The 27,712-nt window shown below is 42.6% G+C and overlaps 1 protein-coding gene across 2 annotated transcripts in view; it reads right to left on the reverse strand.

Annotated features, from left to right (window-relative positions):
• The window catches only part of LOC135198635 (vacuolar protein sorting-associated protein 54-like), a 321,344-nt gene that overhangs the window by 100,127 nt on the left and 193,505 nt on the right, over nt 1-27,712 (reverse strand). For both annotated transcript variants that reach the window (XM_064226408.1, XM_064226409.1), the window contains exon 11: nt 15,833-15,927. In XM_064226408.1, coding sequence (XP_064082478.1) covers nt 15,833-15,927 — 95 coding nt within the window. The remainder of the gene's footprint in view (nt 1-15,832; nt 15,928-27,712) is intronic.

Consider the following 27,712-nt stretch of genomic DNA (forward strand, 5'->3'; position numbering starts at 1 on the left):
AGAAAGAGAGAGAGAGAGAGAGAGAGAGAGAGAGAGAGAGAGAGAGAGAGAGAGAGAGAAGCTTGGATAGAGTAACTGTTGAATGGCTTGAGAGACCAGCTTAGGACGAGCGTACTGTTATTAGTTTAGCTCGAGAAATACATAATGAAATTTGTATTTGAAATATTTTTATGGTGATAAGAAATGAAACATGGATAGTGATAAGATATTCTATTGTATACTGTTATAATGTGATAATCATTGAGTCAACTATAAAAGTTGTATTGAAGCAGTTTCGTAAATCACAGAAAGAATAAAAGATCTTTTTGTTCTTTTCTTACGATAATAATAGATCAGTATTATAGCTTTTTCTGCAAGTGATAAAAAAAAAGAGAGAGAGAGAGAGAGAGAGAGAGAGAGAGAGAGAGACGAGAGAGGAGAGAGAGAGAGAGAGAGAGAGAGAGAGAGAGAGGCTTGGGATGAGAGTAACTGTTGAATAGCTTGAGAGACCAGCTTAGGACGAGCGTACTGTTACTAGTTTAGCTCGAGAAATACATAATGAAATTTGTATTTGAAATATTTTTTATGGTTGATAAGAAATGAAACATGGATAGTGATAAGATATTCTCTTGAATACTGTTATAATGTGATAATCATTGAGTCAACTATAAAAGTTGTATTGAAGCAGTTTCATAAATCACAGAAAGAATAAAAGACCTTTTTGTTCTTTTATTACGATAATAATAGATCAGTATTATAGTTTTTTCTGCAAGTGATAAAAGAGGAGAGAGAGAGAGAGAGAGAGAGAGAGAGAGAGAGAGAGAGAGAGAGAGAGAAATTTGCAATTTACATTCATAGTATTTGAACATTTGTAAATGAGTGTATCCTAAAAATCATTTAGTTATGAAAAGAAGAAGAAAACACAGTAATTAGTGAATCTTGCTCTATGATAAAATTCGCGATTTTGTTAATTTTCCGGGATATACAAAGTATTTGGGATCCACAAAAAAGTAAGTGATTTATGACAGAATTTAGAGGATACTTACGTAAAAATACATCGGTAGTTTGTTGAACGGTGTAACCACTATCATATTGTGTACGAACGAGACTAGGTTTGGTGACGTCACGGTGGTCATACGTATTTTTTTCATGAATGAATATACATTTATGATTAAAAAAAATAGTTACTGTACTGCTTAGAGTACCATACTGTAATATTAATGTAATCACATCAAACTAAAGTAATCGTTGCATGCTGGTAAAAATATCAAGTGTATTTTTGTCTTTTGGAAAACTGCATTCCCCAAGGGCAATTATTCCTTGAAGAAGCTTTTTATTATGAAGATATGCCAATAATATATAAGATATGCATTTTATTATGAATATAATTATGACAATAATACATAAGGTAAAATGGTTTTATTACGTTTATGCTTCGCCGCCGATCGCAAACAACAATACGATAATCTATGACAATTATCGTTTGTATGACTGCCGTGTTTGATTACGTTATACCAAAACAATAAAGAAGTTCGAATTGAAAATTAATGTTTTCCTAAATGTTATTACTACTGTAATTACAATAATACTATTAACGTTTCTAAAAGGTTAAGAATGACAAAGGTGCTGTTAAGTGTAACTCAATGTTTACATTTCTGCAGGCCGCTCAACTACAAGTTGATGTCAATGATGTGAGATTATTCCATGAATAGGCTACATATTATGAAGACATGCCAATAATATATAAGGTGAGAATGGTTTTATTACCTTTAATGTCAGTTAATATTTAATATCATAATGTGAATCTGTTCATGCATTTGTTGGTTATCGGAACCGGACGAGGCTTAGCCTACCAGGGATTCATACCAGTGATAGGTATAGACTGAGAAGTGGTCCAAGGAAAACCCGTGATTAACTGAATCCGTGATTGCTGATCCGTGACTAAGCGAGGCCCCACTGTAAATGATTGAATATTACTAGAATATATGAGTTTTAGCTTACAACTGCGTTTTTCGACCATTTCGGTAAAGTCAAAGTTGACCGAAGTTTGAAATTTTTGCACTTATCTTTATTTATATGAAAATATTTCAAAACTGATAAAAGCTACAACCATGGGTTGTTTTCAGTTGTATTGTGCATGAAATTGCGCACATTTCCATATATAAAACTTTATGTAACGGCAAATTTAAAATGGTGCAAACATTAGGACAATCGCACGAAAAAATTTATCGGAAGAGTTCCCTCGCGGACGCAAGGAAAAAGTTTTTTCATAAATTCACCATAAATCGAAATATTGTGCTAAGAGACGTCCAATTTGTTGCAAAATGAAAACAAATGATTGAATATTACTAGAATATAAGTGTTTTAGCTTACAATTCCGTTTTTTGACCATTTCGGTAGAGTCAAAGTTGATCGAAGGTTGAAATTTTGGCACTTATCGTTATTTATATGAAAATACGTACGTATTTCCAAACTGATAAAAGCTACAATCATGTGTTTTTTTTTCGTTGTATTCTACATGAAATTGCGCACATTTTCATATATAATACTCCATGTAACAGAGAACTTAAAATGGTGCAAAAATAATGTCAAAGTGACAAAAGAATTTTTGAGATATGTCACTGATACTTTTTAGTGTGATAAGAAAGAAATTCGCCCTTGCGCACCTGCGTAACGATTGTAAACAAAACAACGCCTTGATCTGTGAACTCCCAGCATCCCCCAAGGCGCGTGATTCAAAAGTTTTCGGCTGGTAGGCCTATAAGTATTTTTCCGCGAATTAAAAAAAACTTTTTTGAGTCGACGTATAATATGTCCAATCGGCATACGGGAGACATTTTGACTCGACGTTTCATACGTCCAATTGGCGTAAGAGGGTTAATACAACTGTATTACATATACAGTGGACCCCCTGTATTCGCGTTCTCCGGATTCGCAAATTTCTCTCTGGAACGTTTCCCCGCATTATTCGCGGAAAATTCGCATATTCACGGTATTTATCTATGAGAAATATCCACAAATTCTTGATTTTTTTATCAATTTCATCATAAAATGCACCTTTTGTGATAAAACTATTAAAAAACCAAGTGGGTTTTTCCTGAGTTTTAACAAACAAAATAGGCTGTTTTCAGCATTTTTATAGGGGTTCCAACTATTCATGGGTGGGTCTGGTACGCATCCCTCGTGATTACGGGGGGACTACTGTATGATTTTTGCAAACAACCTAAACTGAGGCCAAAAGTCAGTGCAAGTTTACAGAAACAAAGCAGATTATTAGGTTTTTGCTGAAAACAACAGCTAGAAAAGTTTGCAGTAACAAAACATTTAAAAGGTACGAAGATATTAGAATTCAACAGTCCACTTAAAAAGTTGCTTAAGCTCTGACAGTGAATGTGTAAGCATTCCTGGGGAGATGCTTTTGGAGCAGGTCAGAATTTTCATAAGGAACTCTACCAAATGAATAATAGTGATTCTTCATAAGCTTTGTTCTACTTTTGATAACACAGCAATATATATTGTGGGAGGGGATGGGAAAACTTTGTTTACATAGTGGGTTTTTTATAGGTGATTTCTGTCATCTGATATTTTCTATGGTCCCAAGGGTGCCAAATTAATCAGGTCATACTGTATTAGTTGAATAAGATCTGTCCTATCCTTTCCAAATAACTCACACCTTAAAGACAGTCTTGACAACTTGAGAATGCTCTACTTGACACAGATCTTACTACCGAACAACCTACTGCAGTTGGTTCACTGAAGGTAGATTCTTAAGTGAGCCCTATGCCTATGAGACGTTTCTTTGGAGGCCTCTGATTGGCTGGTACCAGGAGGTAGGCAGCTCACTCAATATCTCATATTTTCGTCTGTAGCTTAGAAAACTAGAAATATGTTTATATTTCTTCATGTATCTCATGCTTTACACAAGATAGTAGTCTTAGTCATATCATAGGATTCGGTATTAATAGTACAACTAAATCATTTTTTTCTAAAATCAACAAGGTAAAACACAAGGGAATTACAATGAGTAAAAGTGAAGAGAGAAGCATTTAATTCTTTATATCTGTTTTTACTTGTCAGATTTTGCATCATTCATGCCATCAAGATAAAATAAAACTTGTGTTTTCATACAATGAATTCACCCGGAATACATGGTATTTTCAGATTTTAGATGCGTGTGATATGTGAAGAGAAAATTAAGAATGCCTTAGTACATTGAATCCGTAAATGATTAAAGTTGACAGTATTGCCGAAAGACAGTGATCTGCAAAATACTTTCGTAATTGCATTGGTTGTCTCAGCAAGAGCTATGAGTTGCCAATTAGCAATAGATAAGATGGTTGCAGTTTTGACAATATTTACCATGATATGTCATTACATTATCTGTAAATAAAAACAAAGAATTCCCATTATAACTGTCAAACATTTTCAATCCAATATCATATATGTGAGTATGTCTGGACATATCTGATAAGGAAAAAAAATTAAATAATTAGATGGATGCATCTGGTATCATTAGTTCAGATCTAGGCAGGCCCTGGGAAATTCAGTTCAACCTAAGCTTTAACCAGGTTGGTACAGCATATTGTTTCTAATTTTCTTATATGAATATACACGTATTTTAAAACAAGAGATATCAGAGACTTATTTGAGTAATATGAAATAATCATCTAAGTGAAGCAATAAGCAATAAAGAACTAAGAATTTTTTCCTTATAGGCTGAGTCAAGTACGGATGCAACATAATAATACGTATTCTTCATTTTCTCTTCGCATATCACACGCAACTAAAATCTCAAAGCACCAGTGTTATTCACGGTGAATTTACTATATAAATACACAAGTTTTAGTTTATCTTCATTGCATGAATGATGCAATATCCAATGATATCCAATGATAAGTAAAAATAAGTATAAAGAATTAAATGCTTCTCTCTTCACTTTTACTCATTGTAATTCCTTTGTGTTTTATCTTATTGATTTCATGAAAAGATGATTTAGTTGTTACTATTCATACCGAATCTTATGGCATGAACAAAACTTTCCTATCTTTTGGAAAATGTGAGATAAATGAAGAAATATAAAGATATTGCTAATTTTCTAGGCTACAAACAAAAATATGCATTGAGCGAGCGGCTTATCTTCCGATACCAGCCAACCAGAGGCTGCCAAACAAATGTCTCTTACGCATAGGGCTCACCAAGAATCTACATTAAGTGAACTGACTATAGTAACAATTTAGTTTTAATTTAATGCTTGGTCAGACCTGCAGCATCTAATAAAAAGTTTTTTGTAACACAATGACAATGAATGTACAAGAGAGGTTAGTTAATACAGGCGGCCCTCGGTCAGCGGCAGGGGTTCCGTTCCTGGCCACCGACACTAAGTGTTACTGTACAGTACATTATAGTATTATAAATACTGTAAAGTGAAAAAAGCCTAGCTTTAATCCTTTGGGTGTCTAGGTATGTATGTAAAGATATAAGGTTTTATACAGTGTACAGGTAGCTGTAGTGTTCAAGTCACGTTAATTCGTCTTACGATAATCCGATTTTATGAGAGACCAAAGTACAATAGCCTAAGTTTATCCCATCTTCTAGTTACATAAGTTCAAAAACAGCAAAAGAGAATGATGAAAGTATGGTTTTAACGTTATACTCTTTGCATAAACGTGTACAGCCATGAACAACCAAACGTGAAACAACTTTTTTTTTTTTTTTTTTTTCCAAGTACAACCGAATTTGATAACATCCGTTTGGCTTGTATTTCAATCATCGTACTATAGTACTCTATTAACGTACATGACGTTATGTAGAATAGAACTGAGATATCTTAATGTAATAACTTTATTCGCTATAGATCAAAGATCAATATAGATCAAAGTCTCAATATAGATCAAAGATCAATCGGGAAATACGTATAGTTAAATTTAAACCTAGTTATAACTGAAGCTGAGAAAACTGTTCAAGCTGCTAATGACTATTATCGTTCATCAGGAACAAGGATAAAACTCCAGTAAACATATGCCATCAAACACAACCGTAGATAAAATTGAGATAAAATAATTTTAATCAAAACTACTGGGCTTGAAAGAACACATTTTACTATTGATTTCACACCGATGTAAGATAAATAACGTTAAGTTCATATTACGATGGTATAAATTTAAACCTAGTTATAACTGAAGCTGAGAAAACTGTTCAAGCTGCTAATGACTATTATCGTTCATCAGGAACAAGGATAAAACTCCAGTAAACATATGCCATCAAACACAACCGTAGATAAAATTGAGATAAAATAATTTTAATCAAAACTACTGGGCTTGAAAGAACACATTTTACTATTGATTTCACACCGATGTAAGATAAATAACCTTAAGTTCATATTACGATGGTATAAAGGAAAATTGTGAACGGAATCACATAATTTTTTTACGCAATAAACATACCGCCAACGTAATCTGTTAACGAAAAAAAAAAGTTCACAATCACAACGAGACATATTCAATTCATATTTCCACCTAAAAACACGTCGTATAAGGAAAAATAACCTTGTCTCATATAAGTCAAGTATCTAGGTATTTGTCTATGCTAACTAGAAGCAAGAAAATTTGCTCTGAATTGTGTTAAATATGGCGAAACAAACTCGTGTTCGCCATCAGCTGATTTGAAACCAAAACATTGGCCGCTCCTCAGAATACTAGCTTAGATTTGCTGTAGTATTTTATAATACAATAATATGAGAATACATACAATATTATTGGATACCGTGAAGTAATGTATAACTTTTTAAAGGATTTATGGAAACGATGCATAAAAGGGATTTTGACGAAGGAAAAATCTATTTCTGGGTGATTGGCTCGTGTCGCCCTATGAAAGTATCCTTAATATCATTCTTTCTAGGTAAAATTAGCCTAAAATTACCAGAGAAAAACAAAATTAAGAAAATGTCTGTAAAACTGACTCGCTCACTCTTAAAAAGAAGTGTCGGTATGATATAGGGGCGAGTGTGGAACACTACCACGAGACAAACACCAATTAGAACTTCCTATCAGAATCCCCCCAAGAGAGAGCTGATACCAACGGGCGATGCAGCCTCTACTACTACTACTAGAGGACGCCACGGACAGCAGCGCCCCTAGCGGACATCCTTAATTAAAACAGCTAAATACATCTTGTCCTGCAAGGGGGGGAAAACAAACCATCAAGGGGGGGTTTCATAGGGCGACACGAGCCAATCACCCAGAAATAGATTTTTCCTTCGTCAAAATCCCTTTTCTGGGCTCAGCTCGTGTCGGCCTATGAAAGAGTACCAGAGAAACAGACAAGATGGGAAAAAGGAACAATGAAAAACAGTGTAAAATGATGGATATAATATAAGTAAATCAATTACAGCATACAAATTAAGCACTTAAACTAACTTATACTAAACAGAAAATAATAGAACGTTAGTAAGCTTAAAGTACTTAAATGGTAATTACAGAAAATTACAGAGCTGCATGTAATATAAAGAAAAAAGGGGGATTTACTTAACAAAATTACAAAATATACAAACTCATGTGCCCTACCCTAGCATAAAAATAAGGGTAGGTACACTGAAATCCATCATTAATACAAATATTGCAAATAAAATAATACAAACCACATTGTGGAACCTGAAGTTCATCATAAATACAAAAATGGTGAATATATACAAACATATTGTGTCCTACCCTAGCATAAAAATAAGGGTAGGTACACTGAAGTACATTATCAGTACAAGTGTGGATGTCCCTAGCAAAAAAAAATAAGGGACAATCCACTAAATGATTCAACGGCTAAGGCTATGATGTTGAGTAGCCTGGCAATAGGGTGAGGCATGTTGGCTGATTTAGGTAGAAAGGAGACCTGGATCTATACTACAACTACTATACAGTATCAGGGGAAACTATGTTTCCCGCTGCTACTGCTGAAAACTTTAAAGATTCCAAGGACTTTAAATAATGCCGTTTAAAGACTGTCGGAGATTTCCATCCAGTATACTTTTTAAGATCCTCAAAATTCATATGTTGAAAATAATTAATTGAGGTGGCTACTCCCCTGATATCATGTGCTTTCGGGAATGACTCAGGATTGGCTTGTTTAATGAAGTAAAGGATTTGCTGTCTAATGCCTTTTACTGATAAAGTACCACCTTTTTCTCTCATGAAGAGAGCACCTGAGGATCTAGAAGAAGTACGAGATAGAAAGGCTCTAAGAGTTGATACTGGGCAGAGAGAAGGATCCTGTGGAAGTGGGATAAACCTTCCAAGGAGCCCACCTTGCAAGAGGATCTTCATTTTTGGCTAAAAAGCTACGATCCGGAGCAAGTAGAACTTCTCCTGATGGGAGGAATTCCACATGACCCGCATCCCTGGATAGAGCCGACAGTTCTGAAATTCTAGCTCCTGAGGCTAGGCTTAATAAGAATAATGCCTTCCTCAGGAGCATTATGAATGTACAAGATGAGTTGTCAGTATCTGAAGCTAGTTTGAGGACATCATTTAAGAACCATGAAACTGTAGTAGGCCTCTGAGAAGGTCTAAGTCTAGCACAGGCTTTAGGGATAGATGTGAAATAAAATTCAGTCAAATCTATCTGAAAACCTACTTGAAAGTTTTCTTTCAAAGCCGATTTATGAGTGGTAATCGTGCTAGCTGCTAAACCTTTTTCAAATAAGGATCTGAAAAAGGATATAGCCAAATTAACTGTCATGGTTGTAGTGTTCGATTCTCTCAAGAAAGATGCTAATTTTTTAACAGCTGAGTCATATTGTCTAATGGTTGACTCTCTCTTATCTGATTCTAGGAAGAGAATATTCTGTGGATCAATGTCAGCATCTTTATTAGCCGCAAACTTCATGAAGTCCATAAAGTTAGGGTCTGGAGAGTTCTGAGGAAGCGAACACAGTCCTCATTTGTACTGATTGAGATAGTTTGGGGATTGGGGATCCGTTGAGGTCGGAGACCCAATTCCAGAAGAAGAGGATACCAGTTGCTCTTGGGCCATCCGGTGCAATCAGAGCTACTATCCCTTTGAAAGACCTTAGTTTGTTTAGGACTTTCAAGAGAAGATTCACTGGAGGAAAAAACATAAATTCTCCTCCACTGATTCCAATCCAACGACAGGGCGTCCGTGGCATAAGCCAGAGGGTCCAGGTTGGGGGCCACATAGCAAGGGAGCTTGTGGTTCGATTGTGAGGCGAAGAGATCCACTTGGAGACCTGGGACTCTCCGGTCTTACCCACTTGGAATGACCCGACGTCCAGAGACCACTCTGATTCCAGAGGAACTGACCGGGACAGGGCGTCTGCTATCACATTCCTTACTCCCTGCCAGGTGAGTGGCAGACAGATGCCATTTGTGTTTGTTTGCTAACGCAAAGATGGCGGTATCATGACATGGTTCACATGCTTGGATTTGGACCCTCCTCTGTTGATGCAATGAACTACCACTGCACTGTCCAAAACTAGCCTTAGATGAGACTTCTTCGGGGGAAGCAGTCTCTTCAGAGTGAGAAATACTGCCATTGCTTCCAACACGTTTATGTGGAGCTGGCGAAATTGAACTGACCAAGTCCCCTGCTGAACCTGTTTTGAACTGAGAGTATCCCCCCACCCGGACAGGGCATGCATCCGTGTGAATGGTTAACACTGGAGGGGATATTGAAGGGTACTTTCTTGGCTAAGTTCTTTACTTTGACCAAGGCCGTAGTTGGTTGCGGAGGATCTGTGGAATTACTGACAACTTGTCTCGATATTTGGAGTTTGCTTTTGACCGCCAAATTCGATTTATATCTTTCAGCCTTGCTTCAGAAGGATATCTGTTACCGAAGCAAAATGAAGCGACCCTCAGGATTCTCTCCTGGTTTCTTCTTGACGTTTTGTTTGCATTTGAGAAATTGCCTGACAGATTTTGCTATTTCCTTCCGTTTGGCCACTGGAATTGACAGATTGTGGGAAGACAAATCCCATTGGATTCCTAGCCACTGAAAACGAGATTCCGGAGTAAGTCTGGATTTCGTTTTGTTTATCTGGAAACCCCAGATGTTCCAGAAAGTGAACTACCTTTTTGGTGGCTTTGAGACATTCCTCGACTGTTGGTGCCCAGATCAACCAATCGTCGAGGTATGCTGCTACCATGATTCCCTGAGCTCTCAATTGTTGCACAACCACTTTCTGCTATCTTTGTGAATACCCTGGGTACATTCAGACCGAAGGGCATCACTTTGAATGAGAATGTTTGATTTCCTAGCCTGAATCCTAGGAATGGGCGGAAGTGCCTGGCTATAGGGATATAGGAGTATGCGTCTGTAAGATCGATGGAGCATGTGACGGCTCCACGCGAAGTAAGGTCCTTACTTGCGAGAGGGTAAGCATCTTGAACTTGTCGCAGCGAATGAAAGAGTTTAGCTTTGACAAGTCTAAGATTACCCTTCTTTTTGTTGAGCCTTTCTTTGGCACGCTGAATAAGCGACCTTGAAATTTTAGATGTTTGACTCTCACAATAGCTCCTTTCTGAAGGAGTTCTTCCGCGTAATCTGTCAATTCCTTTGACGGCATCTGATGAAATGATTTGATTGGAGGAGGATCTTTGATCCAACTCCAGCCTAATCCTTTGGACACTATGCTCTGTGCCCAATTGCTGAACCCCCACCTGTGGCGGAAGAGGAACAGCCTCCCTCCTACCTGGGGAGCCTCATTGTTGATGGGCGGGTTGGCCACCACGCCCTCCTCTGAACTGTCTACTCCTCGTACCCCTTCCTGCGCCACGCTGACGAAAGTAACCTCTCGCCCTACCTCTCGGTTGAGTGTAGCCTTGAGCCTCATATGCAGGGTTGAAGGCCGGCGAGATAGCGTAGGAAGTGGATGGTTGAGATTGCGGGGGCAACAGGAGGATAGGCTGGTTCTGCTTAGAGGTGGCGGGTTGTCCCTGTTGGGTAACCGGGACCGCCTGCACAAATTGCTGCTGTTGCTGGAGCTTTTTATATGGCTGGAACCTCTTACCAGCCTTCTTCGGTTTCTTGCCAGCAGTGGGAACGGATTCCTGTTTCCTCTTTGAGGAAATACCCCACCTAGCTCTAAGGCTCTGGTTGAGTCTAGCAGCTTCGTGGTGTACCTCGTTCACCGTGGACTCTGGGAAGAGATCCGCTCCCCACATGCTAGCGGCCAAGAGTCTATTAGGCTCATGCCTGATGGTGCATTCTTGTAAGACATGCTTCCGGCAGTTCCTCCTAGCCTGGAAGAAGTCAAAAGCGTCCGTTAGAACCGTCTGAAACTGAGATTTCGCCAGAATCTTGAACAGCGGTTCCGTAGCGTAAGAAAGGGCAGCCATTTCTGTGATTATGAGGGAATTGAGGGACCTGCCAAACCTAGTTCGCGCATCGAACTCTGCCTGGATTAGGGAATCCGGCAGCCTAGGTAGTTTCTCACCGAACTGGTCCATGGCGCAGTCCGGTTTGAGCTTACCAAGCGTGAACGTAGCTGGCAAGTTCTCCCACAATTCTCCGAAGGCCGGGAAGAGCGGAGAAGTAGACTCCGCCTCCCTCAACTGTGGGGAGGGCTCATCCTTGAGGACTGCCTCCGAAGGGACTTCTCCACTAATTTCGTGGCGAACGGAAGAGAAACCTCCTCTTCCGTCGCGAAAATAGTGAAGGGACTCTTGTAGGCCTGGAGTTTGGTGTTCGTACACTCCCAGTCCTCAAGGCAGTGAACCCATTCCCGCTGGGCGTGATCTCTACTATAAAGGACTGACTCCTTAGAGATCTTGTCTTCCCTCGTCAGAGCCGTTGGCGTCAGCCTAGCATATCCGATGAAAGGCTGCGTCAGACCCGGAGGGTAAAACTCGAAGTCCTCAATCCTTCGAGTTCCACACTCCGAGATAGAGATCATTCCATCTTTGAATGGAGCGTAGGCAGCTACTCTCCATGGGTTCTCCATAGAGAAAGCTGGCAAGGAGTCATATGGCGGGAGTTGAAGAATCCCCGTGCTAGATGCTGGGGAGACTGGGGGAGGAGCCTGAGCTAGCCCAGCTACTCGGTCCTCATTTTCTCTCATTCTGTTAGAGAGATCCTGGATTGATTGTCCAGATTGAGACAGACTGTTTGATAACTGCGCAAACATCTGCTCGAACCGTGTCCCCAGTGCGGAGATTTGTGAGCCTACTAGCACGCCCACCTGTTCCATCACCCCTGCTGAGAAAGTAGAGGGATCAAAGGTGCTGGTGCTTGCTACTCCTACCGGCGTAGCCGGAGTGGAAGCAGTGGAGGCGGGAGAAGGCAGTGACTCGGCGGGAGCGCGAGCCTTCTCCTTCGAAGCCTTGCTTCTGGAGCTCTTTGATTGAGAAGAGCTCGGCTTTGCCTTCACCGCATCGGCATAGGAAGTCGACGACTTCTTAGCCGAAGAAGACGAAGACGACTTCCTAGAAGTCGACTTAGCTAGAGTCTTCGGTTCTCTCTTTCCTTCTCCTTAGGAGGTACAGAGAGAGCGGGAGAGCGAATAGGGATCTCAGATCCCGCAAAGCCTTGGAATGAAGCGGAAGAAGAGGGGACAGGAGAAGATCCAGGAGCGCCCAAGGAAAGACCTTGGGCGCTCGACATACCTACCTCAACCAACAAATCCTCCCCACCTACCGCCATAGGCTCAAGGTTAAGGTCCAGGGCAGCGACGTCCGGGACCGACTCCTGGGAGGCTACGACCCCAAATGATTGCTGGAGGTCTTGCTGGATGGAGGCTATCAGCGGGGCAGCGGACAAGGGGTCAACGTAACCCGTCGACTTGCCCGCGGGGAAGATCTGGACGGCCAGCTTCCTGTCCAAAATGTAGGGCTGGCCCTTGGCGGCGTTCTTCCCGAAGCCGCCCACCCACGCTTTCAGGGTGGCGAGGGCGACTTCCCTCACACCGGTAGCCTGAAAGAAAGGTGAGATTAGCTGCCAATGGTGGAACGGGGTTAACAAACTTACGACTAGAAGTTGTTAGTAAAATAATAAGTAAGCCTATAATGGACTTACCCCATCTCCCAGCTGACCGACCAGGTCGTAGCAGATGGCGCAGGCTTCAGGGTGCCAGACGATCGTCTCGTTGAACGACGTGGCACAGGGGGCGTGAGACCTACACTCATCATGTCCACAGGGGTCGAACAGCGTCGCGTTACACGCTGGGACCTGGCAGTTGGTAGCCTGTAAGTGGAAAAGTACATGAGTACCAAGTAAACACTTACAGTCTAACATAAGCTCCGTTGGTGCCGGAGCGATAAAGTTAGATTAAACCAGAGCCCCGCCAAAATACGTGTGGTAACTAGGTTGGTATCTAGGCTATGGCTCCGCTGATGGCGGAGGCACAAAAGACAACCAACCAGGAGTGGTGGTAATGGAAACCACGACGGAAAATGGCGGGGATGGTTGATAAAATAATAATAATAATACACAATTCATTGTAAAATATTGTTCAATTAGGGTATATCCTTAAAATAATAATAATAAAAACAACCTCTCTCCGCCCGTCTACTAGAAGAGTGCGTAGGTAAGGAGTAAGCTCCCTTCCGGTAGCGGGGGAGAGATATAAGGATATAGTAGGCAAGCAACCGACCACTCGTAGTGCCCACCCCGCCCGCTAGCGGAGCCAGTAACCTATAACCAAAGGTGCCCCGGCTGCGACGGAAGGCTCCTTTCGTATAGCAAGGGAGGTGGCTGAGCAACTGGGGAGGGGGGGAGGAAGGTCTCGGCGAAACACGGCGGGAGCGAGAAAGGAGGGAGGGATGGCCTACTCCTCCCCGCCTCACCAACTACCCGCATGGAGACCCGGTACCTCATGAGTGGACGCCCTATACCCCCCGCTGGGAGGAACCCCTGGTCACCTCCGAGAGGATGAGAGAAGGCGACTGAGGTTGTCATGACAACCAAGGGGTCCCCCAGCTCCTCCCTATACCAGAAAGGGAGGGAAGGGCAGGGTAAGGTGCTATGGAACACGTGACCGCAAGTGGCCTAGGCCGCGAGCAACACAACCGTGGGAGGGCCACGTGAACCAAGCTGTACCAATACACGGAACAAGCACCTAGGCTAGCCTAACACCCTAAATAAAATATATACATCGAAAGATGGAAGAGACACTTTTAGTAAAAGAGAAAGAAGCCCAGGAGGAGGCAGACTGTTCCAAGAAACAGAAGCCTACTCGGAGCCAGCGATAGCCGATGTAGAGCAAGAGCCGGGATGCTGGGCCGGAATAATAATAATAGCCCTAAATACCAAGCTAAGAGAATGGTAGGAGGGCTGAACTAGCTAAAACTCGATGTAAAACAATGAACGTGATAAAGTAAGCCCATAAGTATAAGAAGTCCCAGTATGGAGGACCGGGGATTCTTACGAGGCGGCATGGCCGCCACGAGACAACCGGGGAACCGTATATGACCTATTAAGAGGAAAATACTGGTACCCGGAAGATAAAAATGTGGTAAAATATTACTTATGAGTTACTTAACTTAGCCGTGGCAATTGCAGAGCGTTCCATCGTAGATTGTAAGGATAAAATCCAAAAAAGCACGAGCACAAGAAAATGGCGACTTGTCGCTAGCGCTAAAAATTAAGGATGTCCGCTAGGGGCGCTGCTGTCCGTGGCGTCCTCTAGTAGTAGTAGTAGAGGCTGCATCGCCCGTTGGTATCAGCTCTCTCTTGGGGGGATTCTGATAGGAAGTTCTAATTGGTGTTTGTCTCGTGGTAGTGTTCCACACTCGCCCCTATATCATACCGACACTTCTTTTTAAGAGTGAGCGAGTCAGTTTTACTGACATTTTCTTAATTTTGTTTTTCTCTGGTAATTTTAGGCTAATTTTACCTAGAAAGAATGATATTAAGGATACTTTCATAGGCCGACACGAGCTGAGCCCAGAAATAATAAAATAATACCATGCATTTTCAGAACAGTGGCGGACAAGAACGAACATGAAAAAACATCCTCTGACAACATGGAGGGTAGTTACGAAAGCTGCCTTAATTTGTATCATATTTATGTACAAAAATAAAAATACCCAATACATAATATATTTTCATACACATTTTAAGCATAAGAGCATATATTTTCTGAAGAGCGGCACACAGCTGCTTACAAGAATGAACATGAAAAAACATCATATTTGATAACGTGAAAGGCATTTTCAAAAACTGCCTTAGTATCATATTTCTGCGCAGAATTAAAAATACCCTATACATAACATTAATGCATGAACATTTATAAAATCGACACATCGATTGCTAAATTTGCACTCTATATTTTCGGAAGAGTGGCAGGCGTCGGCTTACAAGAATGAATATGAAAAACATCATATTTGGTAACGTGAAGGGCAATTTCAAAAGCTGCCTTGGTATCATATTTATGTGCAGATATAAAAATATCTATACTTAATACATTTTCATACACATTTTAAACATAAAAGCATGAACATTTATAAATCAACACATCCATAGCTAATTTACACTCATTTAACTTGATATTTTCGGCATAAAACAGTGTCAGAGCATATATTTTACCCTAATACCCATATAATTACTCTCAATACAATTTTTTAATATCATTTGCATAACCTTTATGGGCTGAACGGTATTTCTACAAATGTATGTACTCGTTAGACATAACGGCGCTAATGGCGCTGTTGACCGAAAATTGTGCCGTAAAAATACCTTAAAATGCCTTATTTTTTTTTAGGAATATTTTTGATGACAGCTGTAAAACCGATTCGCCATTGAGCGATTGCGCCGTTAACCATGGGCCGCCTGTACTATGTAAGATCTAGAATACAAGGAGCAATAGAATTACAATCATACAGATAGCAGTAACAAGAATATTACTTACAAGGTAACAAGAGAAGCAGCTTGGACACCCTCAGTCACTGGTTGTGTTCGCCCAGCACCAGCTTCAACTGTTTGTACCATTACTTCACATATGACCTAGAAAATATGTAAAATATACAAATGAATCCGTAAACAATGACAAGATATCCAAAAAGTAAGAAACAGTTGAAGTACTTAGAGAGAAAACAAACTAGATGAAAAGTAAGCAAAGGACAGTAGTCCCATTAAGAAAATAGTACCGTTTCAAAATATAGTATACAGTACTATCAATGATGCACCACTCAAGTAACATTATATGTGGTACACCTATATAAAAATTTTATAATACAAAACTATCAATCATTCTATCTTTTTTTCTTTAACAATGAATAGCATGAATTACTTGTACCAACTTCTTCCAGGTATAGTAGCTTATTAGTATTCAACATCACCACCACCAATGAAAATTAAACATTTTGGTTTAAGAATTAAATCATGAAAAATCACAAACTATTTCTACAATCTCCATCTCCAAATCCTTATAATAGCAACTTGTACCAAAAAAAACTTATTATTTTTGTAATAGTGCTGATATTTCTGCCTAGACCTTCCCTTTTCATCAAAACAGATAATCTAGGCGGTAAAACAAATGAGGAGGAAAACTTATTAAAGAGTTTGTGGCAAACACAACTATCATCAATGAAGACCACTAGTTTGCAAAAGAGGGTCATGGAAAAATTTAATGAATGTTTGCTCAAGAAGATTAGGAACAATTGAACTGAATCTTGATGTTAATGCATTGAAAATGAAGAAATAAAAGACATAAAATATTAATGGAACAACAATGAAGACTGAAAGATACATTAATACATGTATCACACTCAGTACTGTGCAACAGCACAGAAGTTTCTTTCAATGGTTAAATACTGCTAAGAACATGTTTTGTAATTTCCTAATATCAATTATGACCTTTCGACAGTATTCAAATAAACAGGTTTTGACGTAGGAAAAACCTATTTTTGGTAGTCACTGTTGAGTTCTCAAAGGATTTACCCTTCAAGGTGTGTGGTAACGCCCCATGGTGATCAGACTAATATTAAAGAAATATCTTTTAGCCTGGTCTTTTAGCAAGGTATTATTCCATGATAAACACTATGACAAGTGATAGAGTATAATTGGCTCAAAGACAAGAAGGCATTTTATCTTGTCTTCAGCGAGGCCAGACCCAGTTTCCTACGTCAAAACCTGTAAAAGTGACCATTGCGCATGTGCATCAGTCATCTTGTTTCATGCTCAGGCCGGTTAAAAGACCAAGATCCATTACTCTGTTGGTCAATGCAGGATGTACCTTTACCCAAAACCCATGGTTTTTCGTCAGGGAAATGGGAGGGTTTAGAGGACTCAACAGCGACTACCAAAAATAGGTTTCCTACGTCAAAACCTGTTTTTTTATAGCGTAGTCGCTGTTTTATCCTCAAAGGAACGTTACAAAGAAATTGACAAGTGACGAAAAACTTAAGCTCACAAATTTTCATCACAAATATCTCAAAGTTTTAAGATTACATCATTTCAGGTCCAATGTCAAGCCACTAGTTTTGGTAAAAAGGATAATGAAAAACAAATAGGATATACTTTTAGCATAAAGTTCTATGGTGAATTACCTAAGTATGCTGGGTATGGTTGCGACCTTTACGCACCTTCCCCAGTGATAGTCAACACACCCACCCCTGGTTTTCTGTCGTGGTGCCTATGGGGTCAGGACTAACCATACCACCAACTGATACGCAGTGCATTCGAATTTGTTCCAGCTCATGGCGTAGTGTTTTAAGAATGATTCTGATGACCACCCAGTACATTCAGAAACTTCTTCAAATGATGCATTTCTGAAGAAGGCCAATGATGTACTTACTTTCCTAATATCATGTGATCTAAGTAAGGAATGTTGGTTAGCCTTTTTAATGAGGGACACTAAAATTATTCTTAGTCCTTGTAGTGAGAGTGGTTTGATCGTGCTAGGTTGTAGGAAAATTGGACCTCCTGAAACATTTGCCATGACCTTTAAGTAATTCTTAAGTGCTTGAACTGGGCATAATGTTTTGTCTGCTAAATTGAGTTGTCGTATAAGAATAGGAGATTTCCTCTTTAAAGGATTCACATTCTTGGCCAGGAATGATGGCCCAGGGGATAATAACTGGTTATCAGCAGTTTGCGCGATATATCGTCCCCGTCTAAGAGAGCCCAATTCACTAATACATGCTCCTGATGCATGTGAACTTGATATATGGACATGGGCAATGGTACACGTACGTGTACTTTGGTATACTACGTCGATGGAAGTTGGTGTACGGACGTGGGCATGGCACTACATTATGGAGGAGTAAAGGGATTTTGACGAAGGAAAAATCTATTTCTGGGTGATTGGCTCGTGTCGCCCTATGAAAGGATCCTTAATATCATTCTTTCTAGGTAAAATTAATCTAAAATTACCAGAGAAAAACAAAATTAAGAAATTGTCAGTAAAACTGACTCGCTCACTCTTAAAAAGAAGTGTCGGTATGATAATAGGGGCGAGTGGGGAACACTACCACGAGACAATCACCAATTAGAACTTCCAGTCAGAATCCCCCCAAGAGAGAGCTGATACCAACGGGCGATGCAGCCGCTACTACTACTACTAGAGGACGCCACGGACAGCAGCGCCCCTAGCGGACATCCTTAATCTAAAAACATCTTGTCCTGCAAGGGGGGGAAAAACCATAAAAGGGGGGGTTTCATAGGGCGACACGAGCCAATCACCCAGAAATAGATTTTTCCTTCGTCAAAATCCCTTTTCTGGGCTCAGCTCGTGTCGGCCTATGAAAGAGTACCAGAGAAACAGACAAGAGGGTGGAAAAAAGGAACAAATGAAAAGCAGTGTAAAATGATGGATATAATATAAGTAAATCAATTACAGCCATACAAATTAAGCACTTAAACTAACTTATACTAAACAGTAAACAACGGAACGTTAGTAATCTTAAAGTAATTAAATGGAATTATTTAGTAAATTACAGTGATGCATGTAATATAAACAAAAAGGGATTACTTGAACATATTTACAAAATATACAAACACATTGTGCCCTACCCTAGCATAAAAATAAGGGTAGGGTACACCTGAAGTCCATCATTAATACAAGTTTGGCAAAATATAACAAACACATTGTGTACCTACCCTAGCATAAAAATAAGGGTAGGTACACTGAAGTACACTATCAGTACAAGTGTGGATGTCCCTAGCAAAAAAAAAATAAGGGACAATCCACTATATGAGGTCAGCGGCTAAGGCTATGATATTCGAGTAGCCTGGCGATAGGGTGAGGCATGTTGGATGATGTAGGTAGAAAGGAGACCTGGATCTATACTACAACTACATTACAGTATCAGGGGAAACAATGTTTCCCGCTGCTACTGCTGAAAAACTTTAAAGATTCCAAGGACTTTAGATAATGGCGTTTAAAGACTGTGGGGATTTCCATCCAGTATAAACTTTTTAAGATCCTGAAAGTTCATAGTGTTAAAAATAATTAATTGAGGTGGCTACTCCCCTGATATCATGTGCTTTTGGAAATGACTCAGGATTGGCTTGTTTAATGAAGTAAAGGATTTGTTGTCTAATACCTTTTACTGACAAAGTACCACCTTTTTTTCAAAAAAATCATGAAGAGAGCACCTGAGGATCTTGAAGAAGTACGAGATAGATAGGCTCAAGAGTTGATACTGGGCAGAGAGAAGGATCCTGGGGAAGTGGGATAACCTTCCGAAGGGGCCCACCTTGCAAGAGGATCCTCATTTTTGGCTAAAAAGCTACGATCCGGAGCAAGTAGAACTTCTCCTGATGGGAAGGAATTCCACATGACCCGCATCCCTGGATAGAGCCGACAGTTCTGAAATTCTAGCTCCTGAGGCTAGGCTTAATAAGAATAAAGTTTTCCTCAGGAGAACATTATGAATGTACAAGATGAGTTGTCAGTATCTGAAGCTAGTTTGAGGACATCATTTAAGAACCATGAAACTGTAGTAGGCCTTTGGGAAGGTCTAAGTCTAGCACAGGCTTTAGAGATAGACGTGAAATAAGATTCAGTCAGATCTATCTGAAAACCTACTTGAAAGATTTTCTTCAAAGCCGATTTATGAGTGGTAATAGTGCTAGCTGCTAAACCTTTTTCAAACAAGGATCTGAAAAAGGATATAGCCAGATTCACTGTCATGGTTGTAGTGTTCGATTCTTTCAAGAAAGATGCTAATTTTTTAACAGCTGAGTCATATTGTCTAATGGTTGACTCTCTCTTATCTGATTCTAGGAAGAGAATATTCTGTGGATCAATATTAGCATCTTTATTAGCCGCAAACTTCATGAAGTCCATAAAGTTAGGGTCTGGAGAATTCCTGAGGAAGCGAACACAGTCCTCATTTGTACTGATTGTGATAGCTTGGGATTGGGGATCCGTTGAGGTCGGAGACCCAATTCCAGAAGAGGATACCAGTTGCTCTTGGGCCAGTCCGGTGCAATCAGAGCTACTATCCCTTTGAAAGACCTTAGTTTGCTTAGGACTTTCAAGAGAAGATTCACTGGAGGAAAAACATAAATTCTCCTCCACTGATTCCAGTCCAACGACAGGGCGTCCGTGGCATAAGCCAGAGGGTCAGGTTGGGGGCCACATAGCAAGGGAGCTTGTGGTTCGCTTGAGGCGAAGAGATCCACTTGGAGACCTGGGACTCTCAGGCTTACCCACTGGAATGACCCGTCGTCTAGAGACCATCTGATTCCAGAGGAACTGACCGGGGACAGGGCGTCTTGCTATCACATTTCTTACTCCTGCCAGGTGAGTGGCAGACAGATGCCATTTGTGTTTGTTTGCTAAGGCAAAGATGGCTATCATGACATGATTGACATGCTTGGACTTGGACCCTCCTCTGTTGATGCAATGAACTACCACTGCAGCTGTCCAAAACTAGCCTTAGATGAGACTTCTTCGGGGGAAGCAGTCTCTTCAAGGTAAGAAATACTGCCATTGCTTCCAACACGTTTATGTGGAGCTGGCGAAATTGAACTGACCAAGTCCCCTGAACCTGTTTGAACTGAGAGTATCCCCCCACCCGGACAGGGAGGCGTCCGTGTGAATGGTTAACACTGGAAGGGGATATTGAAGGGGTACTTTCTTGGCTAAGTTCTTTACTTTTGACCAAGGACGGAGTTGATTGCGGAGGATCTGTGGGATTACTGACAACTTGTCTCGATATTTGGAGTTTGCTCTTGATCGCCAAATTCGATTTAAATCTTTCAGCCTTGCCTTCAGGAGGATATCTGTTACCGAAGCAAACTGAAGGGACCCTAGGATTCTCTCCTGGTTCTCCTTGACGTTTGTTTGCATTGAGAAATTGCCTGACAGATTTTGCTATTTCCTTCGTTTGGCCACTGGAATTGACAGATTGTGGGAAGACAAATCCCATTGGATTCCTAGCCACTGAAACGAGACTATGGAGTAAGTCTGGATTTCGTTTTGTTTATCTGGAACCCCAGATGTTCCAGAAAGTAAACTACCTTTTTGGTGGCTTTGAGACATTCCTCGACTGTTTTGGTGCCCAGATCAACCAATCGTCGAGGTATGCTGCTACCATGATTCCCTGAGCTCTCAATTGTTGTACAACCACTTCTGCTATTTTTGTGAATACCCTGGGGGCTACATTCAGACCGAAGGGCATCACTTTGAATGAGAATGTTTGATTTCCTAGCCTGAATCCTAGGAATGGGCGGAAGTGCCTTGGCTATAGGGATATGATAGTATGCGTCTGTAAGATCGATGGAGCATGTGACGGCTCCACGCGGAAGTAAGGTCCTTACTTGCGAGAGGGTAAGCATCTTGAACTTGTCGCAACGAATGAAAGAGTTTAGCTTTGACAAGTCTAAGATTACCCTTCTTTTTGTTGAGCCTTTCTTTGGCACGCTGAATAAGCGACCTTGAAATTTTAGATGCTTGACTCTCGCAATAGCTCCTTTCTGAAGGAGTTCTTCCGCCGTAATCTGTCAATTCCTCTGATGGTATCTGGTGGAATGATTTGATTGGAGGAGGCTCTTTGATCCAACTCCAACCCAATCCTTTGGACACTATGCTCTGTGCCCAATTGCTGAACCCCCACCTGTGGCGGAAGAGGAACAGCCTCCCTCCTACCTGGGGAGCCTCATTGTTGATGGGCGGGTTGACCACCACGCCCTCCTCTGAACTGCCTGCTCCTTGTTGCCCTTCCTGCGCCACGCTGACGAAAGTAACCTCTCGCCCTACCTCTTGGTTGTTTGTAACCTTGAGCCTCATATGAAGGGTTGAAGGCCGGCGAGATTGCGTAGGAGGTGGATGGCTGTGATTGAGGGGACAACAGAGGATGGGCTGGTTCTGCTCGAACTAGCAGGTTGTCCTTGTTGGGTAACTGGGACAGCCTGCACAAATTGCTGCTGTTGCTGGTGTTTCTGATACGGCTGGAACCTCTTACCAGCCTTCTTTTGCTTCTTACCAGCAGTGGGGACGGATTCTTGTTTCCTCTTCGAGGAAATACCCCACCTAGCTCTAAGGCTCTGGTTGAGCCTAGCAGCTTCGTGGTGCACTTCGTTGACAGCGGACTCTGGGAAGAGATCCGCTCCCCACATGCTAGAAGCCAAGAGTCTATTCGGCTCGTGCCTAATAGTACACTCCTGTAGAACATGCTTCCGGCAATTCCTCCTAGCCTGGAAGAAGTCGAAAGCGTCTGTTAGTACCGTCTGGAACTGAGATTTTGCCAAAATCTTGAACAGCGGTTCCGTAGCATAAGAGAGAGCAGCCATTTCCGTGATTATAAGGGAATTGAGGGACCTGCCAAACCTGGTTCGCGCATCAAACTCTGCCTGGATTAGGGAATCCGGCAGCCTGGTAGCTTCTCGCCGACTGGTCCATGGCGCAGTCCGGTTTGAGCTTACCAAGCGTGAACGTAGCTGGCAAGTTCTCCCACAATTCTCCGAAAGCCGGGAAGAGCGGAGAAGTAGACTCCGCCTCCCTCAACTGTGGGATGGGCTCATCCTTGAGGACTGCCTGAAGGGACTTCTCTACTAATTTCGTGGCGAACGGAAGAGAAACCTCCTCTTCCGTCGCGAAAATAGTAAAGGGACTCTTGTAGGCCTGGAGTTTAGTGTTCGTACACTCCCAGTCCTCAAGGCAGTGAACCCATTCCCGCTGAGCATGATCTCTACTATATAGGACAGACTCTCTAGAGATCTTGTCTTCCCTAGCCTAGTCAGAGCCGATACAGTCAGCCTAGCATAACCGATGAAAGGCTGCGTCAGACCCGGAGGGTAAAACTCGAAGTCCTCAATCCTCCGAGTTCCACACTCCGGGATAGAGATCATCCCATCCTTGAAAAGGAGCGTAGGCAGCTACTCTCCATGGTTCTCCATGGAGAAAGCTGGCAGAGAGTCGTATGGCGGGAGTTGGAGAATGCCAGTGCTTGGTACTGGGGAGACTGGAAGAGGAACCTGAGATAGCCCGGCTACTCGGTCCTCATTCTCCCTAACCCTGTTAGAGAGATCTTGTATCGACTGGCCTGATTGAGACAGAGTGCTCGACAACTGTGCGAACATCTGCTCGAATCTCGTCCCCAGGGCGGAGACTTGCGAGCCAACCAGCTCGCCCACCTGTTGCATCACCACTGCTGAGAAAGCAGAGGGATCAAAGGTGCTAGGCCCTGCTCCTCCTACCGGCGTAGCCGGAGTGGAAGCGGTGGAGGCGGGAGAAGGCACTGGCTCGGCGGGAGCGCGAGCCTTCTCCTTAGAAGCCTTGCTTCTAGAGCTCTTTGAGTGAGAAGAGCTCGGCTTCGCTTTCACCGCGTCGGCGTAGGAAGTCGAAGACTTCCTAGCCGAAGAAGACGAAGACGACTTCCTAGAAGTTGTCTTGGCCAGAGTCTTCGGTTCTCTCTGTCCCTTCACCTTTGGGGGTACAGAGAGAGCGGGCGAGAGCGGGTAGGGATCTCAGATCTCACAAAGCCTTGGAAAGAAGCACTCGAAGAAGAAGGGACAGGAGAAGATCCAGGAGCACCCAAGGAAAGACCTTGGGCGCCCGACACACCTACCTCAACCAACAAATCCTCTACCCCTACCGCCATGGGCTCGATGTTAAGGTCCAGGGCAGCGACGTCCGGGACCGACTCCTGGGAGGCTACGACCCCAAAGGATTGCTGGAGGTCTTGCTGGATGGAGGCTATCAGAGGGGCCGCGGACAAGGGTCAACGTAACCAGTCGACTTGCCCGCGGGGAAGATCTGGACGGCCAGCTTCTTATCAAGAATGTATGGCTGGCCTTTGGCGGCGTTCTTCCCGAAGCCGCCCACCCACGCTTTCAGGGTAGCGAGGGCGACTTCCCTCACACCAGTAGCCTGAAAGAAAGGCGAGATTAGCTTCTAGTGGCGGAACGGGGTTAACAAACTTATGACTAAGAGTTGTTAGTAAATGATAAGGAAGCCTATAACGGACTTACCCCATCTCCCAGCTGACCGACTAGGTCGTAGCAGATGGCGCAGGCTTCTGGGTGCCAGACGATCATCTCATTGTATGACGTGGCACAGGGGGCGTGAGACCTGCACTCATCGTGTCGCAGTCGTCTACAACGTCGCGTTGCACGCTGGGACCTGACAGTTGGTAGCCTGTAAGTGGAAAGATACATGAGTACCAGGTAAACACTTACAGTCTAACAGATGCTACCGCTGGTGCCGGAGCGATAAAGTTAGATTAAACCAGAGCCCCGCCAAAATACGTGTGGTAACCAGGTTGGTTGTGTGCCCTAGGCTATAGCTCCGCTGATGGCGGGGACACAAAAGGAAACCAACCAGGAGTGGTGGTAATAGGAAACCACGACGGAAAATGGCGGGGATGGTAGATATTAATAATAACATTACACAATTCATTGAAAAATTAGGGTATATCCTTAAAATAAAAATAATACCAAACCTCTCCCGCCGTCTACTAGAAGAGTGCGCGGGTAAGAAGCAAGCTCCCTTCCGGTAGCGGGGGAGAGATGTAAGGATAGTAGGCAAGCAACCGACCACTAGTAGTGACCACCCCGCCCGCTAGCGGAGCCAGTTAATCTATAACCAAAGGTGCCCCGGCTGCGACGGAAGGTCCTTTTCTTTGTATAGTGAGGGAGGTGGCTGAGCAAATGGGGAGGGGGTGGGGGGGAGGAAGGTTCTCGGCGTACACGGCGGGAGTGAGAGAGGGGAGGGATGGCCTACTCCTCCCCGCCTCACCGACTACCCGCAGGAGACCCGGCCGGTACCTCATGAGTGGTCGCCCTATACCCCCCGCTGGGAGGAACCCCTGGCCACCTCAGAGAGGGAGAGAGAGAAGGCGACTGAGGTTGTCATGACAACCAAGGGGTCCCCCAGCACCTCCCTATATCAGAAAGGGAGGGCAGGGGCAGGGTAAGGTGCGATGGAACACGTGACGCAAGTGGCCTAGGCCGCGAGCAACCCAACCGTGAGAGGGCCACGTGAACCAGGCTGTACCAATACAAGGAACAAGCACCTAGGCTAGCCTAACACCCTAAATATAATAAATATATACATCGAAAAGATGGAAAAGACACTTTTAGTAAAAGAGAAGAAGCCCAGGAGGAGGCAGACTGTTCCAAGAAACAGAAGCCTACTCGGAGCCAGCGATAGCCGATGAAGAGCAAGAGCCGGGATGCTGGGCCGGAATAATAATAATAGCCTAAATACCAAACTAAGAGATATGGTAGGAGGGCTAAACTAGCTAAAACTCGATGTAAAAACAATGAACCGTAATATAGTAAGCCCATAAGTATAAGAAGTCCAGTATGGAGGACCGGGAATTCTTAACGAGGCAGCATGGCGCCGCCACGAGACAACCGGGGAACCGTATATGACCTATTTAAGAGGAAAATACTGGTACCCGGAAGATAAAATGCGGTAAAACATTACTTATGAGTTACTTAACTTAGCCGTGGCAATAGCAGAGCGTTCCATGGTAGATTAATGAGATAAATCCCGTAATAACACAGCACAAGGAAAAATGCGTCTTGACGCTAGCGCTAAAAATTAAGGAAGTCCGCTAGGGGCGCTGCTGTCCGTGGCGTCCTCTAGTAGTAGTAGTAGCGGCTGCATCGCCCGTTGGTATCAGCTCTCTCTTGGGGGGATTCTGACTGGAAGTTCTAATTGGTGATTGTCTCGTGGTAGTGTTCCCCACTCGCCCCTATTATCATACCGACACTTCTTTTTAAGAGTGAGCGAGTCAGTTTTACTGACATTTTCTTAATTTTGTTTTTCTCTGGTAATTTTAGATTAATTTTACCTAGAAAGAATGATATTAAGGATCCTTTCATAGGCCGACACGAGCTGAGCCCAGAAATAAGTTAGTTGCATTTGAGAACATCTTCAAGGGTTGAGAGAGAGAGAGAGAGAGAGAGAGAGAGAGAGAGAGAGAGAGAGAGAGAGAGAGAGTCATTTCGTTGTTTGTAACTGTCGGGAATAATTGAGAGTTTAGGTGTTTTTGTGTTGCTGTATGGAAGTATGTAAGTGCGTGTGTGTTTTTCTAAAGACTGAGTGAGTGAGCTAGAGAGAGAGAGAGAGAGAGAGAGAGAGAGAGAGAGAGAGAGAGAGAGAATGGTGGGTGGATAATTAGCGATGGTTTGCTTATTGGGTGATTGTTTTGGGTTGTCTGCTGGCAGTTGCCGAGTCAGCCTTGGATCAGTGTCTGTACTGGACAGACGTGTTTGCCAGCGGTCTTGGATATTGTTGGTGATCAGTTGTGTTGTGTTTCTGGATTGAATTGTTGTTTGATTTGCTGTTGGTATCATATGCCTAGAGTTGTTGTACCTGTGTTGTTGATATTGTTGTGCTTGTGTGTTGGAAGGTTGTTGAACTTGTGAGTTTCTGTTGGGTTGTATATGAGTTGTTGTAGTTGTGAGTTGTTGAGTGTTGTTGGTGAGCTGTTGTGATTTCTTGGTGTTGTTTGTGAGTGGTTGTATGTGGACTGGTAAGGTGGTTGTTTTGATGTTGATGTTTGTCTGTGCAGTGATTTGTTGTGTTGTTGAGTTGTTGTATGGCTGTAGTACTCGGCTGGTTGTTTTGTGTTGTGATTCTCAGCGGTTGTTGTCTCGACAACTGTGTCCAGCAGACAGCACAGCATCTTGCCCTGAAGTCAGTCATTGATAGCGAGTACAAGTGTGAAATTTCTGTATGTATCTGTTAGTGACCAATTGTCCTGTCGAATAAAGTAACGTAAGGGGGAAAGTGTGGCTCAGGGTCTTTTTTGAGAGTTGGTATGATTAACAAAACTGTGAGGAGCTTTTCGTGCTTGTTAGCTTTGATTCTGCCACAGTATCAAGGACTGTTGAGTGGCAGAGATGGGACGGTTAGTACATTCTGTGTATGAGTGGTAGGAAAAGTCAGGATGGAAGGATTGAGTGAGGTAGAGAGGTTGAAGAAGGAGCTGAGGTTGGCGAGGGAAGTTGTTGGTTTATATGGTTTTTTATGTTGCATGGAACCAGTGGTTATTCAGCAACGGGACCAATGGCTTTACATGACTTCCGAACCACATCGAGAATGAACTTCTATCACCAGAAATATACATCTCTAACCCCTCAATGGAATGTCTGGGAATCGAACTTGCAGCCAGCAAGGTGGCAAAGCAATGAAAGTGGAGAATGAGAGGCTGAGGCTTGAGTGTGAGAAATATAAGAGGGAGTTAGAGGAGTTTAGAGGAATGATGAGCATTGAGGAAGAGGGAATGAAAGAGGAGGTGAAAGAGGCCAAGCAGTGGATGGTTGAGAAGATGGATGAAAAGTTGGGATCGATGATGAGCAATGTACAAGAGATGGTGAAGGAAAT

Source organism: Macrobrachium nipponense, chromosome 22 (genome assembly GCF_015104395.2).
Source record: "Macrobrachium nipponense isolate FS-2020 chromosome 22, ASM1510439v2, whole genome shotgun sequence".
Classification (NCBI taxonomy): Eukaryota; Metazoa; Arthropoda; class Malacostraca; order Decapoda; family Palaemonidae; genus Macrobrachium; species Macrobrachium nipponense.